Here is a 20,603-nt window from a genome sequence, read left to right as displayed (position 1 = left end):
CACTGATCATGTAGAAGGCTTCAAAACTTATGTATTAAATATGATACGTTTGGCGTTATAGGGTTAATGCATGTCTCTGTGCTTATATAAAGTTTGTGCAGGAGTGTGGGTTGTTTATGGACATTCACCAACTCCTTCTCTAAGCTGACAGCTGGAGGCTCATGTTGCTCACTGTTGCTGCTGTAGAGGAGCAGATGAGTTTGTGAGTAAGTCATGGCTCTAGTCAATTGACAGTGACTCATTTGCTTAGAAATGGAGTTAGCTAATGGCAACAACCATCTGGGTCTCAGCATAAAAAATACCCACAAGCTTGCACACAATTTACTTACTCAACCTTTAATTGGGTTTGTTGTGTAATCCTCCCTTGCATCTGAGGCTGAAGCTGTACTCACTATCCCCTCCAGTGCCTGCCAGAAAATTGTTTGTTTTGTCCATTCTGGCTTTTACTTAAGGAGATAATAACTGTGGTGCATAATAACCTTAATGCTGTATGCTACCATTTTTTGTGTTTGTACATGTAAACATATCCTGATCTTGGTTCTAATATAAGAAAACAGAGGGCTCTTATTAGTGACAACATTATTAAGTATGTTATATGTTACATTTTATTCTATTACAATACATAGTGGATAAGTAAAGATAAAATAACTTTTACCAGACATATACTGTATGGTATCAATATTCTCTGCATTTTTTGATCTTTTCATTTCTTAGGTACATTTAATGAGTCAGTTTGAAATACATTCAGTCAAAGAATACGTAGCAGTAGCTGTAAAAAAAAAAAAAAAAAAGCCAGATTTTCCTGTCCTCTATCAGGCATAATAGAGGTATATTGAAAGCACATACTGGCTTTAAATATAAGGTTTTGATAAGGGTGATGAGAGGATAACAGTGTGAATGTGTGCTTTTGTTGTGAGGGTCAGGCCTCCGGGAGGCTATTTTGACTGACATGCAGTTCTCCACGGAGGCTGATTCACCATGCTGGGAGGTGTCAGGTTGCAGGGATTACTGAACCATGGGTGAAGTCCCCTGCCGCGACATTCATAAGTGTGCTTGCAAACACAGACAGACGCACACTCACACATTTTCTTTTTTCTTCTCCAACAGGAAGACATCCCGTTTTTTCCTTGTCGTCATAACTCAGCGTTGCTCTGTTGGACTGTCTGTCTCAGTCATCACTCTTTCTCGCACTGACACAAAACCACACACACTTCAGAACCAGCCTGCCATGCAGCCGCAGTGGCCACTTAAAGCAGTCTTTGAAGAAATAGTGTACGTATCCCAAAATGGTAAAGGCACAGTGGAAATCAGCCAAGCTTTGGTCACGCTTATTGAGGCTGAGAGCTAAGAACTCTCTTGAGCTACTGAAGAAAATGGTAAAGTGAATTTAGAGTGTATACAGAAAAATGAAACCTGTCAACCATCTGAAAAAAAAAAAAAAAACTAGACTCAGACAGAAGGCTTTAACATACAGAGCACCTGCAGATCCAATGTGTGACTAAATAAATGCAGTGGACACTGATTTCCTGACAGAAAACATGAGTAAAACACAAAGCTTTGTGCAACTTTAATTGCATCTCAGTATTTCAGACACATATTAAGACAAAAGAGGCTACAAAAGAGAGAGAGAGAGAGAGAGAGAGAGAGAGAGGTATGCACAGCACACACATCTACGTCTTTGTAAACGCTCCACAGACACCAATTTACACACACAATATCTTTTGGCCAATTACGCACAGAATATTGGTTCTTAGTACAAATAACATTGTAATGAGTTCTACACATTATCAGCACAAACTAATGAGGTACCAGTCTTGATAATTACACCATCCCACTTTTAACCATCTGCTACAAGATGAGGGCTGAGCACTTAAGGTCAGAGTGAAAATAATTATCCAAACTATTTTTAAAGCTGAGTGTGGATGACTGTTTATTCAGGAAGGACTTGATGCATCTCATGTTTTTTTTCAATAGTCTGTCAGTTCTTTCATGACTTATTAACAATACTTCTTTCTTCATACAGACAGAAGTTGATTAGGTTTAATTAACTTTGATCACAATTAAAATCTCCTCTAACTGTGGCCTTTAATAGTTGGAAATTATGATGTTACACAGGTACAGACTGACATTAAGGACTGAGGTGTGTAGTTAGTTTGGCTCTTTTTGGAGAAATCAAACAGCAAAATCAGTGAACATTTATGGATTTTCCCTTTAGTTTGTCAAAGAATATGAAAATAATTTTATATTAGAGTTGATAAAATAATGAAATTGGGCACAGAAATTTTAGGTTTATGGTTATAGTTACTTTTTCATGTGTAGAAAAGAAAATCACAGTTTGCAGGAAAACCTAGGCCCAATCCCATTTCACCCCTTGGACCTCCCCTTTACCCCTACCCCTCCATTTTCCGCATAAACATGAAGGGGTAGGGGTGTCTTGATTCTCAATGAGTTGGAGAGGAAGGGCTGAGGGGGAGGGCTGTTTGGCCCTTGAAACTGAGATTTTTCAGGACCACTCTACAAATGGAAGGGTATGAGAAATCTTCCAGAATTCTGTTCGAATCATCGGGTAAACAGCAAAAAGTGCAGCAGTGTGATGAAAGAAACACACAAATGTAGGAGTTTTCTTTGTAAACTTAATCATTTGATCAACTGTTTAACGCTGTTTCAATGTGTTATAGACCACATTTCTGCGGTTTATGGTTGATAGCCGCAAAAAGATGACCAAAGCCCATGCAACAGAGCACAGCTGCTGACGGCATAGTGAATTCCTTCCCAAACGAAGCTGTCGCATCTGGGATCGAAGGGTTATCCCATTTCATAGGGGAATATTTCAAACCCTACCCCTTGCAACTCCATTCCAAGGGGTAGTGCCAAGTGCAAGGGCCAAGGGGTGAATTAGGATTGGGGCCCTAGACTGTAAATTCAATATAAATTCCACTCCAAAGTTCTTACTCCCACACTATGTCACCATCCAAGTCTAATGCACCTATAAGATCTGTTCTTACAAATGTGTTAATCGACTTTTCCTGTCCCTGACCATAACTATCCAATAAAATGTCTTTACAAGGACAATTTCACACTCACAGAAACACACATCCTCTTACTTCAGCAGTGAGCCTTTCAGCCTCAGCGGTAGAGAGAGAAGAAGGCGGAGAGACACTGACAGGGCAAAGTCAGACTGATTTATTTTTGCTGGTTTTTCTCGAGGCTCATTTATTATAAATGACCTGTCCTGCTCATGTTATACTTATAAAAATGTAAAAGTGGGACACATCCTTTCGCTTTATTCTCTACAGACATAAGCTTAGAGTGTTTTTCCTCTTATGTCATATTGAGATACTAAGTTACGTCTTATTAGGAGACTTCTTGGGCTGTCTGCAGAGGTCAATTACCCCAGGTCAGATTACGTACTTGAGATCACTGAAGAGAGATTATGACACATAGGATAGCTTTTTTCTTGAGATACTAGATAATCTCTTTTAGTGTATTGTTGCTGTGGATGCAATCAAAACAACAGCAAACCCCTGGAGACACATCCACACTGCAACATCCCTTTTTAACACAGCTGATGTACGGACTATACTGTGAATGGAGGTGGAAAAATCATTGTTAAATTCATTAAATTCACTTAAGGGCTGCTGTCAAAGGAAACAGTTAACTCATTAGGTACAGAAGTAATAAGATACTGAAAATCTGGTTGATCTAAAGCAGTCATTTGTCATCAGAGAACACTTTGGGCATATTTGAGCTTCTATTTCAGTTAAGCTTTGATTGCACCTGCTTGCTTTAGTGATTGGAATCATCACCAAAGCTGACGATTTCAGTCTGTGATCCCTCCTATATCTTGCCCTTTAAAAGTAGCTGCACTTCATCACCCATGCAGTCATGTCACTGATGCATAAAGAAGCCCTTAAAAGCTCAAAAGTCCCGCAGCACCCAAACTAACCCCCCCTCACCCTCCCTCTTGCTTCCTGCCTCTTCTCCTTCTTCCTTACCTGTTCAGCTGCCTCTGGGTCCAGGTGGGTGTCCAGTAGGGGGACGGTGAACTGTATCTTCCTGGGGCTCCCAGTTTCCATGGTGGCACTGTTTGTCAGTAGCTGGTGAAGAGGAAGGCAGGAGGAAGAGGAGGAGGAGGAGGAGGTAAAGTGGATGATCCGAGCAAAGACAATCCGTAAGAGATGTGAATAGTAAGAGGTTCAATGAGGATGACTGGGACAGATGATAAGTGGTTAATAATCCAGTTCAGAAAAGGGCTTCTGTCTATTTTTCTGTCCTTTTAAAACAGTTGGCACATTTGCTCTAATTGTATTGCTTTTTGGCACCCGATTTCTACTCTACCCTTTTTTTTTTTTTTTTTTTTTTTTTTTTTAATATCCTCGGCACCTGCTGGTGAGACAGTCTCTTCTGTGGTTTCACTCTCCTTCCTGTCGGTCTCTCCTGGTTCCCAGTGCTGAGGCAAGGGCACTCAAAGCTGGGAACACCCCTTCTTCACTCTCATTTGCTGAGCCTGACTCCCTTTCACACTAAGCCCCACCCACTTTTCACATCTCTTTCTCCCTGTATTGGCTGTCTGAGCCCAGGGCTGTTCTGCAGCATCCCCTGCACAGATGGGAGAGTGAGGATGACAAAGACACATTCTCTCCCTCTTGAATGAGTACGAAAGATGCATCATCTGACTCCTGCGTTAACAGAAAGTATTTTTGACATCACCTGCCCACACATGCTCCTGTACAACCTACACAATCTACATTTCAAAGCATCACACTCAGGATGTTACACGCACATATAAACAGTGACTCTCCTTCAGACTTATGTACGAGTGTGCACCTGCTAAAACTACTGAATTTATCATGACATGCAATCACAGTGAATCACGGGCAAATACGCTACCACAGTTTTAAGGAGGCAGTGTAATGGCAGTTTAAAGTCAAGCTGTGAAATGATTATCTCAGCTTTGTTATATCTCACTCAGCTTGTCCTCACTGCCGCCTCGCCAGCACAGTTTTTATTGATTGCTTCTTAGTCTGAGTGTCCCTACATCATGCATTTACTGGGTCCTGTTACCTGACACCAGCCAAGAAGCATAAGACTGGGGTTTTGCTTCTGATTTTCAGGACATTTTAGGGAACATGTTTACTTAATAGTTACAGAATGTAGAATTAAAAGCTCCCACTACTTAAAAACTAAAAATGCAACTCAATTGCCAGGTAAAAATATTGCTATTGCATATTTTCGTAAATCACAGAAAGTTAATATTAGTGTTTTTGAACCAAAAATACATGTCAAAAGTCACACACATTATATTATTTGGATGGCTTTTAGCTTTGATTACCAAACACATTTGCTGTATTATTTTTGCCATGTAAAGCTCATGCAATGTCACAGTAAATATCACATTTGTTTCCATCTCAAATTTTTAGTCATGATCTTGTATTGATGACAGGAGCCTCTGACCTCTGTGTAAAGGCTTCTCCAGCACATCTCAAAGATTTTCAATGAGTCCATGAGGTCTGGACTATGTGATGTCCAATCCATGTGTGAAAATGACGTCTCATGCTCCCTGAACCGCTCTTTCACAATTTGAACCTGATGAATCCTGGTATTGTCATCTTGGAATAAGATCCACTGATGTTCGGACCTGGTCATATATTCAGATTCATTTGATTATTTAAAATTTTTTGACCCATAACATTGCTGAAACCTGACCAACTGAATCATCCCCAGATCATAACACTACCCCCACAGATTTGTACTGTAGGCAGTAGGCATGATGGGTAATCACTTCATCCACTTCTCTTCTCACCATGATAAACCTATCAGTCTTGAACAGGGTCAATCTGAACTCATCAGACCACATGACCTATTTCCATAGAAACACAGTCTAATCTTTATGCTCTCTATCAAACTGATTGTTGTTTAAGAAAGTAAATGGTACTAACTGCATCAGATAGATAGATAGATAGATAGATAGATAGATAGATAGATAGATAGATAGATAGATAGATAGATAGATAGACCCCCACCATCCCCAAAGTGACTGAAACATTAAAAACACAAGTGGCAAATTAGCCACATTGCATTGTGGGTACTTACCATTTTACTCATTGTGTTCTGTTTTATGTGCAGGGGTTCAAGGGAGGGGTTTATGTTAATGTTTATTTAGGTTAATGTGTCAGTTTTACAAAGTTTTTATATGTTTATTTTTATTTTTACCTCCGCCAAGGAGGTTATGTTTTTGCCAGGGTTTGTTTGTTTGTTTGTCTGTTTGTCTGTCTGTTAGTGTGCAACATAACTCAAAAAGTTATGGACAGATTTTGATGAAATTTTCAGGGTTTGTTGGAAATGGGATAAGGAAGAAATGATTAAATTTTGGTGGTGATCGGGGGTGGGGGGGCCCACGGGGGGGCCCATTTCCAACAAACCCTGAAAATTTCATCAAAATCTGTCCATAACTTTTTGAGTTATGTTGCACACTAACGGACAGACAAACAGACAGACAAACAAACAAACAAACCCTGGCAAAAACATAACCTCCTTGGCATGGGGGGGGGGGGGGGCACGGGGGGGGGGCACTGATCAGCCTTGGCGGAGGTCTGCGCTCTCCGAGTGCTTCTAGTTATTAATGTAACACCATTAGTCAAATCTGTAGGCTGAACCTTTTTGTTGCTGTCAATCTGCTCTTCACATTGCAGTAATAGATCGCTTAATCTTTCAAAGTAGCATACCATGCATGAACTTGAAATCCCTGACTCATTTGTCGCATTCCTGCCACCCAGTGGCCTGACTTATCAGAGCGTGCCAAAGTTTTTGCACATATGGACGGACGGACAGACAGAAAGATGGACGGGCGGATGGATGACGAACTGATGACTGTTGTCCCTCGGCTTTTTACCCTTGGACAGTGTGGCCAAGGGTAAAAAGCACTTTCTACACACCCTGAAACTCACAATATCAATATCCTTCCTTCAAAGTACATGTGCAACAGTACTGCCTTTAATCAGTCATAACCACCTCAGGGATTACATCAAGAGGTTTCTGAAAATCATCTTGCAACCCCCACTTTGGAAACCCCTGAGTTACAGTTAAAGAACTTGTTGCAGCTGGAACATTATAATCACTGCAGTAATGATCAAATGGAAGGATCTAGGATTAATTTCTTTAGTTAAATGGAGGTTGCAATTTTTTTTTTTTTTTTTTTGCCAAGTTATACATCTAGATGAATGTGTGCTCATTTTGTCATATTGTCACCTTCCTAAAGTAATTACCTAAGTAATTTTAAGTCACACTCTTGACATATGCAATTATCTTAAGGGGTAGAATCACAGAATCTTGATCACAACTGAGAACATTGGCAATTTTATCAGAGGTGGTCATTTTTGTCAAGAAATAACTTAGGTAAATATTTTAGGATGATAACCATATGTAAATATTATCAACTAATAGTGCTTGGTTAGGATTATGGATACTAGAGCTTGGTTTAATAATAAAGAAAAGCCCACAGATAAAGAATGACTCACAGTGCAGAGTACCATTCCTATCATTCATTATCTTTTCTTAGCCCTAACAAAAGTTTTTTTTTTTTTTTTTTTTTTTTTTGCAGAAATCAACAAAAATAGGGGTTGGTTTGTACTGTAGGTTATATATACTCCTGTGTACCTGTCGACATGTAAAAAGTCCTGGTTTTGCCCATCTGCAGACAGAAAAGCATAACAGTTCTGATGACTGGGTTAGTTAAAACTCTAACACTGATAAATCTAATACTACAACATGCATTATGCAGTATTTTTGCTGGTGTAAGGGTTAAGAAAAGCATCTTAGGCAGTTGAAAGGGGAGGATATAAGGATATATACATATAAGGGTATGAGGACATAAGAACCTACATAACTTGCTATTACATTGTGTATGACTCTTCATTTTAGTGTAAATCACAGGGACAAGAAAGACTTACACAAGGTGGATGAGGAATGGACCTTGATGTGTAGAATTCTCTTCCTCAAGGCCTGTTTATAAAATAACTAAATGAAAACATTAGAGCGTCCTTTCCCCCTTTTTATTATAGTCACTGTATTGCTCTTTTAGAAATACACACAACCCAATCCACAAAAGACCCATTTTCTTGTTCTTGAGGCTGTGAGTACAACAGCTGAAAGATAAAAGCTGCCACTGTAAGAGCTTTTCTAAAAGTATGTCTCTGTCATGGAAGCAGAGAGTAGTGTTAATATGAGGCCACATGTTCTGAGTGAGTGTGTGTGAGAGTTAAAGAAGCTGTGATCCTTAGCAGTGTTTTGTCTGTGCACCCTTTATGCTGTACAAATTTGGTTGCCATATTTCTTTATACTCACATATAGTTTGTGTCTTTGGAGGAGGAAGCTTAAAACAAAAGCCTATATATTGTATATTGTGCATTATGGATTTTTTTTTTCTTTCTATTTTTCATTTTTACTGGGGCTGTCACAATGAATGCGTTGATGCAGATTAATCCATCATCATGATCAATTTGATTAAAAATTTGAATCATTTGACAGCACTATTTTTTTATTTTTTTACATACAGTATCTGCTTTCTTAAGATATGATGGAAAGAGGCAGGAAATGCTGGGGTATGAGGGGGATGACATGTGTCTCTGTACCAGGTGGGCTGGGTGTTCAGAACATCACAGTACAATATTAGTCAGAGCGCTATGCAGAATCAAACCAAGCTACATTTATCTTTCAGAGAGACTTCCACATCTCTTCATTTCATCCAGTCAGTTATTTCTTACCACATTTGATGGTGTGCTGAAGAGTGTGAGATGTATTCAGTTATACTACATCTTATGTTAGATTTGAGTATTAAAGGTTGGTTACATTCATTACAGGTGGAGAAAGCAATTCATTATAAACTGTTGATAACTGAACTCAGCAGTCACGACCACAGCCTTACACTCCTCTATTTTGTGTAGGTGTGAACGTACAGATCTGTAGCACATATATTCCTGGTTCCTGGCATCTGCTGGAGCCATCCAACCAACTTGGAGGTTCCTGCCCTTAGTGCCCAAATCACTACTTTTGCCTTCAAATCCTACATTTTCTCTGGCTCCGCTGTCAGCACTGGTATGTCTTCAGCTTCTCATGTTCCTTCTTCCTGATGTTGCTATTATTTGGGATTACTACATTTACCACCAACACTGTCTTCTGATGTTTATTGACCACCTCTATGTCAGGCTGATTAGCCATCATCATTTTGTCGGTCTGGATCTGGAAGTCCTACGGGATCTTGGCTTGTTTGTTCTCAGTGACCTTCAGAGTTGTCTCTTATCTTGGCCCTAGGACCTCCAGTCCATATACAGATGTTCCTGTACACTATGCCCGCTACCCGTTTATGCCGTTCCATGTATGCCTTGCTGGTTATGCACTGTCTCAGGGGTTTCTTTGCATAGCCTGCACCTGGGGTTTTGTCTGGTGTGGTAGACCTCTATTGATCTTTAGGGCCTGTTTGTTGTGCTGCCATGAGTAGTGCCTCTGTGCCTGTGGTATGTTTTGTCAATGTCAGCCATCTCTTCACTTTACTGGTATATATCTACACACACGCACATTGAATATATATATATATATATATCTATATCTATATCTATATCTATATCTATATATATATCTATATATATATATATATATATATATATATATATATATATATATATATATATATATATATATATATATATATATATATATATTACCCACACATAAACATTCACTCTGTACTCATTTGGGAATGGTGCACAGTGCAGTTTAACCTTGAATGTCATACTGCCCTTGCTTTCGTAAAAGGGGATCATTCACTCAGGCTGTAGCTATTAAAGCTTGTTGTGTGTGACAAATTGTGCTGCGTCATGGCCATGGCCAGTAAAAGCTGAGACCACCCCCTTTGCTGCTTACGATGGCTACTTTCCAAGATGACGCCCGTGAGAGCGGGGGGTCGAGGAAAGGTCAACAACCATAGAGCAATAAGGCTACTGGGATATGATGCAGGTCAGATTTTTCAGTGTGAAGTTGCAGGATAAAAATCTTGATTTTGTCAGTCTGTTTATGTCTTTTCTTGCTCTCTTTCTGTCTGGTATCATTGGTGCACACACAGACTTTTCTGCCAGAGCACCCCTGCAGACTCATGAAATTCAGATGAGTCTGTCTTTAATTCAGCTGTGTTGATCAGGGGCTACAGCTGCGTGGACAGCAGCACCCACGCCTGCTTGTTTCTTTGTATTGATTTTGTTTTCTTTGTCTCATTATGATCCTTGTCACTGCATATATATTTCTTACATCTCACTGTGTATTGTACGTGTGCTTTGAAATGCTTGGGGATTCCTGCTCTAGGGTGGTTTCTAGAGAGTTCCCCTCGCCTTTGTTTTGGCACTAATGATGATTCCTTTGTCCTTTACATTAGCTTCATTTTGTGTATCAGTTCTGGCAGTGACTGATGAATGCCAAGACGTAGCTTTGCCTATTTTTCCAAAGTCAGCGGTGACATTCCGTGGCTCCCACTATTTTACCTTTTGAGATACTGTTTAGTCAAAGACATGTTTAAAATCATCATTCTTGGCCTTGTATTGGATAAGAAATACAAACAAATTGAAACAAAATACACCATAAAAAAACATGATTTCCAATGGAAAGGAGGCTCCAGGATTTGCTGTTGTCAAACATGGACAGATTCAGGCATGAGACACATAGTCATGTTAAACCTATGAACATTATGGTAGTGTTTATGTGTCTTTGATTAGTGTCCTACAGTATGTGGTCAATTATACTCATAAAGCATGTGTGATGTGCACATGCAACGGTGAACTTTAATGGAATCACAAATGATCAGAAAAAAAAGTCTAAAAATAGATACAGAGTAGGATTAAGTTAAAGTGAAAATCGAGAGGTCATCTGTCAAATGTGTCCAATCACCACTAGTTATTCTCTGCTTTGTCTTTTGGCCTCATAAAGCGAAATGGGAGGTCAGACTAATAAAAGACTGCTCCTGTGAGGGATTGACGTGCTTCCTTTCCCAGTAATTGGCTGCAGTAATTGCATGTTGCTGTGTTTTAATTAGTGCTGAAGCTTATTGCATGCTGCTTCCCCAGGTGGCCTGTAAATCCACCACACACAAAACCAGGCAGCCTTTCCAAATGCCGTGCATCACTTTACATTAAATGTGTGACGGCAGGATCTGGATGTAGTTTCAGAGACCCTGTAGTTCACATTAATGTCAGATTGTTGGATTATGTTATAGTGGTAGAAATGAAGTGATTAACTAGTGATATTTTAATAATTACTTAGATACTGCAGTGCTGTGAGTGTATCATTCACCAAATTTGTATTCCTCTGATGTCTAAGAGAGTCGACAAGGGCAAATTTAATAAATCATTAAAAAGAAACAGAGGAAATATGTTTGGGTGGGATGTAGTTAGATGTTAATGGCTGCTGGTGGTTCAAGAAAAACTGTAAGAAATCCATGCTTTTTAATTTCGTCAGATATTATTTCCATATTGTGCAGCTACAGCAGCAGTAACATTTTACAAACACCGAATCAAAACGCTGCTGTTGAAAGTGTTTTCCCCCAAATTTAACTTTTACCATCTCCTCGTTTCCTGATGTAAAACCATGCCAAAACATAGACTTAAAACCTTTTTGACTTGCTTCATACTCAGCTTATACACATGTGGCTAGTTTGTCCAAGCTCTTTTATTTGACCAGAAAGGAAGTATTAATAACAAAGAGTAGCGATCAATTTACAGCAAACATTTTGGTCATAAATAACATTCATTCTGGACAACATAAGATATACTCATTAAAACTTAATCAGTCAACATATTTGCAGAGTCAGCCCAAAATGAAAGGAGAAAAAAAAAATCCTTAAAATAAGCATGTGTCATCTTATCTGAATAAGGGTTTTCAAATAAGGCTTAATGGTCTGGCACAGTGTTGAAGGGAATGGGAGAGCTTTATTATAATTCAGATTTATTCTTTCAAAGGTAGTCTCTCCTCATCCACGTGCCTCTTGGCCTTGTGCCGAACAGTGATGGGTGGGTGGATCTGATTGCCAGACTATTTCTTGCCAAACCTCTGGGGCACAGCCATACTCCAGATCTGGCCAGGGGCGGCCTCCCAGTCACGGGAAAGTATCTGATCGTCTGACACAACCTGCCCTCTGGAGCTTCGGCCAAACCTGCAAGAGGAGGGAAAACACAAACATGAGATTTACAGCAGTTATTAAATGATGAAATGAAGCTGGAACAACAAGACAAGATTGAAAATGTTAAAATAATAAATACTGGTACACTTTGGGATTTAGTTATGAATCATGACTATGAAAAAGGGTGAGTTTTGCCCAAATGTATTTTCATAAATCTGTTTTATGTGAAGGTTTAGTTCATTTTATTTCATTTTTTGCAGTAGAATTGGTGTCTATTTATTTTTTTCCTGCACTATGATAGAAAATTGCTATAGAATAGGTTTAAAATGTTCCGTTCCCATGACCAGCGTTTAACACATGTGAAGAAATAGAGGCTTTGTAATGGAACTGACCTCTGTGGCTGATGGAGGACAGAGTTCCTGGTTTCCCTCTGAGACCCGAGGAGCAGAGCTTTCAACACCGAGGCCAGGAGACGATCGTCAATGCTGTTATCTATGTTTTCACTTTCCTGAAGCACAACAGTATACACACACACATTTCCATTTAACCAAACACACACCAGAGCAAAGCCAAGCATCAAAAAGCTTCTTTTATGCTTTTGACCAAAAATCCACAAATAGATCTTGGGAACATCAAGAGCCATAACTGCACTCTGCTTAGGTTGCTACATTAGCCCCAGGGGTGATAACTTCAGCCGGCCATCCTGCTGTGACAGGGGACCTTGAGCTGCAGAAACAGTGTACAAAGGCAAAAACAATATTTCTCATGGTCATGCAAATTTTTTTGTCATCCTTATCTTTATGTAATGCAAAACCCAGATCCATCTATCCTTGGATGCGTCAATGTGGGAACCTTATATTCCAGCTTTTGTTCTGAAACCCTGCATTTGGTTGTTCTGTCTGTTGACCCTACTTCATATTACAGCGGATTTCACACTATTGCATGAAGAGGAGTGCTATCTGAAATCTTAATGGGTCGTGATTCGCCTGTCTCACTTGATAAAAGGCTCAAATACCATTTGCATACTTCATCACATGAAGTGACAGACTTCAGTAAATATGTTGGCGTGACGTTTTGTTGTGCAGAAAATATTACATTCCTATTAATGTGGCACAGCGGACAGTATATTTTAATCCTGCCTGCAGACAGACAGTATAATTTACCACAGAACTGTGCGCCTGAGATACACTTCATAACTGGATTTGTATTTAAATGCTGAAGTCATTTTGTTATGAAATATAGCCTATGGTAGAAAACAGATGACTGATATTCATATTTCATGGCATATTTTCCATGGGTTCAATCCTATTAAAAAGAGAAGCTGTGAGAGTTAAAATATTAAATGTCTCTGGGTGCTGTGTTGTCTCACCATTCCCAGCAGGTGGTCGGCCATGTTGTCCTCTGTGCTTCCTGGCAAGATGTCACTTTTATCTAGACCGCCTTGGATGTGTAGAGCCTGACTGATGCCAGCCATGGCCAGAACCAGAGCCAGAAGAGTCACTACTGCTGCTGTGTCCATGATCTCAGGCTGTGGAGAAGGTCAGATGAATGCTGAGTGCAAAGACCTTGGTTAGCCGATTACGCCTGTAGACTTCAAAAGCTTGGCTGTTTAGGTAAAAGGACTCTGTGCCAGTCCGGGTCAGGTTTATCCTGTGCTACTTGTACAGTGTCCTGCTTAGCTTTGATGGTGGCAATATCTGAGCTTGGTCTTATATACACCTCAGTGTAAGTGGTGCGAAAACCCAAGAGAGACTGAAAAGGATGTTACTGTACAAAGGGGAACCAGGCACAGGTTGGGGGTTGAACCAGCCCTAATATGTGTCTTAACCAGGTCCATTTAGCAGGATCAGGGCATTAGTGATGACTGAGCACCACAGTGTATTATTATGAGGCCCTTAGGGTAGTACTACCAAAGAGTTCATGTTATTAAACAGATAAATCCCTGCAAATGGTCTCTGACCCACCAGTCCCTGTTGTCCAGTGGTCCACAATCTGTGTACTGATAAGACAGGAAGACACTTAATCATGAGTCAATAGGAAAAAGATTAGTCTTAACAACTTAATAGACAACACAGTCACAAACAAGAAATGTATTTTACTGTCATGAATGTATCACCCTTTATTTTTTTAACTACAGCCTAAATATATATCACAGTAAGGCATTATGTATCTCACCTCAGGGTTTTTAATAAAGTTAGTGACTTACTCATAACTACAGGAAGAAATTCTATGTACAGTTGGATTTGTTTTGCATGTGTAACTTGGATAGTTGAAGATCTTACACAAGATAAAATGTTTTATGTAAATTACTTTTTCAATTAGATGTGTGTCTGTTTTCATCTAATCAATTGACCCTTTAATGCACAAACTTCTTACACGATGACAATAAAGTCTGTTCTATTCTATTCTATTCTATTCTATTCTATTCTATTCTATTCTATTCTATTCTATTCTATTCTATTCAAACAGCTTTGTAGATATAACTAGTTATTAGAGTGTTTGACAGAGGTCACAGTTAACCTGAGCCCATGTGGTTCTAATCATAGATGGAGATTTGCTGTTGTCTGAGGGATCAGAGATCACTGTGCTCAGCTTAGTCTTGAACCATTGCCTTTTATGTGGTGAAATACATTCAGAGTCCTTCAATCTTTCAATCCTGTTCAGCACCGTAGAAGGTGAAATCTCTAAATCCCTTCCTGTCTTTGAGGAACATTGATTTTGAATATTTCAAGACTTAACTCACACTGTTGTTGACACTGGTGATCCATGACCCATTTTTGCTCCTGAAGTCCTAGACCTCTCCTGGATGCTGTTTTTCACCTGTTTCACATCATGTTATGTCATTATTTTAACTCATTATTTGTCCTTAATTGTTGCCTTTAACGTGTCCTTCTTTCTTCAGACCTGGATGTGAGGATGTAGAATATACTGTGTTTATACGGTCTACACTGAAATTAAAATGATATCACACTGGTCTACAGGTAAAATGCATCCAGAATAAAGGTAGTGAAACTTCACCAAGTTTGAGTAACAGAAAAGACAGAAAAAATTACGTCCAAAATGCTGGTTTGCTGTAGTTTACAACAGTCTTGGGTCAAATTGTGAAATTCTGAGAATTAATGATGTTTTACTCAGAAGGAATGTTTGTCTCAGATCTACTACATTTACTTCTAAACACTGTCTGTACATTATAATACATTCACTTTCTATTGTAAGATTTATAAATCTATTGTATAAATCTACATAAACCAATAAATATGTATAACACATCATATACATTGAAAACAGCACTTTTGTCATTTGTTTTTCATTTCATCTTATTAAAGTATGTAAGATTTAGCACATTTAATTGAGGCAGATCATTTCTAAAATCATTTTTTTAGTCTATTATTTTGCTTTTTATTCTTCTGTATAACAGGGTTTTAATTGTACAGCTGCTTTATGTTTTTAATCTATTCTTGTATTTTTCTTTCATTTTTTGGTTTTTCCCCTGTAAGTTGCTTTGGAAAAAAGCATCTGCCAAATGCATAAATGTAAGTGTAAATCAATAAATATAATGCATAAAAATGTAGACCGATGTTATCAGTTTTATTTTTTTAATTTGCATTGCCACGTTACTTCTTGGGTTTGTATAATTACAAGTCATCAACCAGATGCTTAAAGGGAAGGAGAGCAAGATATTCCAAATGGAGATTCATCTACGTCCAAACATCTTCTTTTGTTAAATGTTGTTCTTTTCAAACAAAGAAAACAACAGGCTTGACTGATGACAGTGACACAGATGTGCTTTGTCTCTGTCACTGTCTCTGTGTTCGTAAATGTGTGTGCATGTTCTGACTGTGTATTTAATAATTAGTCACTTCTCAATATAGGATGAGGCATCAACACATTTAGTTCATCAAAGTGCCTAATGGGTCACAATCCGCTTAAACTGCAAAACACACGCTGTACAACTGGCCTTTGCTTAACGCCATAGCAACCATGGCATCGGAAGGATTCTGGGGGGAATTGGTGTTTATTACTATAATAACATCAGTAGCATTTGGATTTAAGACAAATCAGACTTGAAAATAAAATCCTGTTTTTATGTTTAGCCTGTGGTGTTCTTCCAAAATTTGGGCTAATGTTGAATTATTTTATTACTAAACATATGATGATAGTGGAAATGCACATACAGCAGCATTTTATCATAGAATGAGACTAAATGTACTGTAGTTTGGGCTTTTGCGCAGTTATTAGTATTTCCAATACAGTGATTATTTTAATTGAAATAAACAGTTAGAGCCCTGCCTCTTCATTGGTCTATATGTGTATTTTTTTTTTGTTCTACAGATATCATATCATAGAAAAATGTTACAATGCTTGTTATTGCATTACTGATTATTGCATATATAATACATTATACAAGTTTGATACTAAAGATGCTAAAACAATGTCATTTATGATGTTTAATCAAAAATACAAAATTCATTTGGTACCAGATGAAGGGAGTGGTACCTTAAATCTTGTGCTATAAAAATAGTCCTAATGATCCTCTTCTCCACACCTGAGGAAGGTCATCCCTCTTACTGTATATCAAACCTTTTTTTAGTCTGCTGCAGCATCCTGTCATCTTGCACAGTCATGTATCTTTCTCTCACCCCCTGCTGGTTCAGAACATAGCTGCTGCAGTTTTAACTAGATCTAAATGAGGAAAAAAAGAGCATGTCGGAGCAACATTTTCCTTGTTACTTCTGTGCTAGAAGCCAGTTAGTGCAGAAATGAGCTTAAGGTTTAAAGCTCAGGTCAGTGAGATGCTAAGGTTTATATGACCAATCTTTTAGTCGTTTTATGAACCACAGTAGTGGCTCGTAAAATATCCTCTTGCAGGATAATAATGAAGAGTGAGCGTTGACTGTTTATGTTACTTTACAAGCTGTGCATACAATTATTTGTATATATTATGAGAGGATAAACAGAACAAAATATATGTGCATCTTCACCCAAACATTATTAATTAACAGAGTAAATGCTTGGTATAATGACGTCATTATGTGAAAAAGAAGACACAACTTATGTCTCCTTATTTGTCATCATGCAAACAAATTACATAGGTAATGTGTTCTTTGCTTAAAACATTCCAGTATTAACACAATATGTCATTACTGAATTGCATCACAGCCTCCTGCTGAAAATTGTCTGAAACGTTGCAGCAACGATGCAGAATCTCAGCTTTAAACCAAGTCAAATCAAATCTTTGCTTCCACCTTGTGTTGTTCAAGTGAACTACAGCCTCAACTGAAACACATTTTGTCACCTTTTATTTACAATGTTTTAACAGTGCAGCCAAACAAAATAAAATAAATAAAAACACCGAATGACAACAGAAAAAGTGGGGGACATCAGAACAGTAATGGGAGCCTCATGCAACTAATACAAGATTGTCCAGCAATATCTAAAAAGAAAACAAGCTGACTTTTCATGCTTTACAGCCACTTCATTGACCCAAATCTAAAAGTCCGGCTTGTTCTTTACATTTTCTGCTTCTCAAGAACGCTTCAGTCCTCTCAACACGTTGGCGAAAGATGGAAGGATGAGTATTTTTCCACAGGTTTCCAAAGAATGCTTCAGAACAGTGTGATCTCATTTGCAAGATGCCTTTTGTTCATAATCAGTGGCTCAGTTTACCACTTTTATTATAAGGCACTTGTGGACTATTAGAAACACCACAGCTGAAAATAATTCAGCACTGACTGCTTTGAGTACATTAGGAACAGTGCAGCAAGCAGGTTAATACAATCTTACTGAATAAAAACATCATTATGCAAAATATTTTTTACAATATATCTCCGTAAACAAAAAAAAAAAAAACCTGTTTGTGGTGTTTCAACTCAGAAGAGCAGCTCAGTTAGATGTTGACACTTTGTGGTCACATAATATTTAAATGCACTGTTTCTTTGCTCACATTGCAAACTACTCACTTTGATAAATGCTTTAGTTTTGTGAAATATTTGGTTTTCATGTGACAGTATTGCTGTGGCTGTACTGTGGTTTCTTGTTCTAATTCAAGTTCACTCAGGACATCAACTGTCAATATACAGTGTGTTTGACTGGCATGTTTAACAGAAAAGATATATCCACAGAAAAAAGCTCTTCTTTCAAAAGGCTTTTTTTTAAGAAAGGATATATAAAACCATTATGTGAACTTATTTAAAGGTTTTCTTTCCAGCTCCAAGAAATCAGCAAGCCCAGAAATCAACACATTCAGTGTTTTAATCCATAACATCTTATTTTACTGTTATCATACATACTGACATTTCCCCACCAGTGCTAACTAAAAGAAAATCCCCCAAACACCATTAATATATAAAAAACTCATTTTTTTCCTTGCCCATATCAGTCGTCAGTCTTGCAGTAGTTAAGGCAAAAAGTAATCTGTCACAGGCAGTGGCTTCTTCATCAATAACGTTGTGTGTCTGGTTGCATCTATTATTATACTGTATCATTGTGCATTCATGCATGTCAGTGTGTGGTAACTGTTCTCCGACAGACACTGAAGTCCACGTCAGTACTCCTTCTGCAGGTTTTAGAACTTATTGAGCAGGTAGACTGGCTCTGCTGTAGTTATGGACCTTCAGTATTTACTGTAAAACACCACTATAGATGCACCTTATAAATAGGCTATCCAAGGCCAGCCAGGATGGGGATAGAAGAGAATATAGATCCAGTCAGTGTAACAGGCCACTAATAAGTACTGACACAGTACAACATGCACACGATTTCATGGTCTCAGTCCATGTGCACTTTTTTTTTAGTCAGTTAGTTCCAATGCGAAGACAGGATGCGAACCACACGTGGTGATTTCAAATGAACTGAGTCAGTCTGAGCTTCAAGCGAGTTACAAGGTCCCGTCGCTCCAGTGTGTGGCCCATTCCTTTTTATGGACAACCCCCGACTTCTCAGTCTGGAACTGTGGCCGGTCCTCACGAGGAATCTTCACCGCGTGGTACTGAGGCAATTTGTCTTTGTAGTGGGCCCGACGGAAGAAGCCACACTGCAGACAGATGATAGATGAGGCACAGACAGGAGGGGAGGAAACAAAAACAGAATACAGAATTAGCTCACACCAGATGTTTTAAAGCCACTGCAGATTACCAGATTTTTTTCAAATTAGATGCACTACTTTTACTCTGAACACCATGCCTAATAAGATACGCACAAACTAATTTATTGAGGTTATATATATTTTCTTTTTTATCTTAGATAGATGAGAAGGAAAAGGAAATCCACTGAATTTGTGTGGTTAAGGTGACTTTGTGATAAAAGCACATCCACATGCTCTATACTTCAAACAGTGTCGAAAGTGTCTTTGACTAACGTACCAGTCTGCTGCCAAATTGCCATTAGGAAAAGTTTCACACATTAATATCCACAAAAAACACCTGACAGGTTCATTCTAGCACCTGAAACATCCAGCTTGTCATGAGATCAAAGTGAAATAGAAGTGTGTATAGACTGAAAACGGCACGAAAAGCACATCATGACAGTGAATAGTTGTCACTGACTGATGCCAGAATGAACAAGTGCACATTATTAAACAGAACAAAAGCAGAGTGCACAACACAGCAAGCGTCTCAAAGCCCTGAGGGAGAAGTGGCTGATGGTGTTCAACAGGCAGATTCAATGGGGAAATAAATTGTTAAAACATAATTTTAAATGAATAAAAGTAAAAAACACACAATTCATGATTTAATAAAACACAGTAGCACAGTAATGGTAGACCTGCTTAAACCAAGTGCCTGATTAATAAGACTTAAAGCCTCATAAACAGTTAGAATGAACGCCACCAGCTACTCCACAGCGGGAAGAGAAACACAGCGACTGAGTGGGTGAGCATTTTTACCGCTTGGAGGGAGAGGAGGAGGGGAGAGCAGGCCAGAGTGAAATATCTTTTATATTAAAGTTCTGATGCCTGCTTCTCCGCCTCCGAGGGTTGGACCCCCAAATGGGCGCGGTAGTACTCCGTGTCATAGTGTCGACGCCGTTCACTGCGTTTGAAGAACCCACACTGGGGCAACAGATAACCACAAGGGAGTAGGGAACAGAAAAACAGGGTGGAACAAGGGAAAAGAAATTGGAATAGAAGTAGATTTAGGGACAGAGAGTCCCAAGGTGAAATTAGAGGAGACCAAACAAAAGGAAAAGATGGGCACGGACAAACAAAAGTAAAAAAGAGGAAAGAAACAGATGAGAATGAGTTGGAAGGAATAAAGTTACAGGACAGAACAGAATGAGAAAATGTCACAATAATGACTGAGGAGAGTCAAGAATGAAGTAAACAAAACCATTATGTACAGGCCACCGACTATTTTTTTTTTCAATATTTCATCATTATTGTCTCTTGGACAAAAGTATTTCTAGTATTACTACCACAAAATTCCTTAAAAATATAGGATAAGTGTGG

At 38.7% G+C, this 20,603-nt stretch overlaps 3 protein-coding genes across 4 annotated transcripts in view; all 3 read right to left on the bottom strand.

Moving 5' to 3' along the window:
• The window catches only part of LOC115420043 (protein phosphatase 1 regulatory subunit 1A-like), a 36,917-nt gene extending 32,475 nt beyond the window's left edge, over window positions 1-4,442 (bottom strand). For both annotated transcript variants that reach the window (XM_030135196.1, XM_030135198.1), the window contains exon 1: window positions 3,996-4,442. In XM_030135196.1, coding sequence (XP_029991056.1) covers window positions 3,996-4,076 — 81 coding nt within the window. In that variant the 5' untranslated portion in view covers window positions 4,077-4,442. The remainder of the gene's footprint in view (window positions 1-3,995) is intronic.
• A 7,630-nt stretch (window positions 4,443-12,072) lies between these two features.
• Window positions 12,073-13,817, bottom strand: npffl (neuropeptide FF-amide peptide precursor like). Its single transcript, XM_030135261.1, has 3 exons — window positions 13,530-13,817; window positions 12,553-12,668; window positions 12,073-12,193 (listed from the first exon to the last, which is right to left on the bottom strand). Exons 1-3 carry the CDS (start codon window positions 13,677-13,679, stop codon window positions 12,073-12,075), a joined length of 387 nt encoding a protein of 128 aa, XP_029991121.1. The 5' UTR covers window positions 13,680-13,817.
• Window positions 13,818-17,443: 3,626 nt separating this feature from the next.
• The window catches only part of itga7 (integrin, alpha 7), a 47,894-nt gene continuing 44,734 nt past the window's right edge, over window positions 17,444-20,603 (bottom strand). The window contains 1 exon segment of the mRNA XM_030135427.1: window positions 17,444-19,193. Coding sequence (XP_029991287.1) covers window positions 19,038-19,193 — 156 coding nt within the window. The 3' untranslated portion in view covers window positions 17,444-19,037.

Source organism: Sphaeramia orbicularis, chromosome 5, assembly GCF_902148855.1.
Source record: "Sphaeramia orbicularis chromosome 5, fSphaOr1.1, whole genome shotgun sequence".
In the NCBI taxonomy this organism is placed as follows: Eukaryota; Metazoa; Chordata; class Actinopteri; order Kurtiformes; family Apogonidae; genus Sphaeramia; species Sphaeramia orbicularis.
The sequence above is the reverse complement of the archived record's forward strand: the minus strand, read 5'-3'. Positions and strand labels throughout refer to the sequence as shown.

Excerpts from the sequence above, each read along its gene's own strand:
- npffl (XM_030135261.1), bottom strand. The coding sequence starts at position 13,679 with ATGGACACAGCAGCAGTAGTGACTCTTCTGGCTCTGGTTCTGGCCATG. Across the intron at positions 12,669-13,529 it reads CCGACCACCTGCTGGGAATG|GAAAGTGAAAACATAGATAA; the intron begins GTGAGACAACAC and ends GTTGTGCTTCAG. Across the intron at positions 12,194-12,552 it reads GTCCTCCATCAGCCACAGAG|GTTTGGCCGAAGCTCCAGAG; the intron begins GTCAGTTCCATT and ends CTCCTCTTGCAG.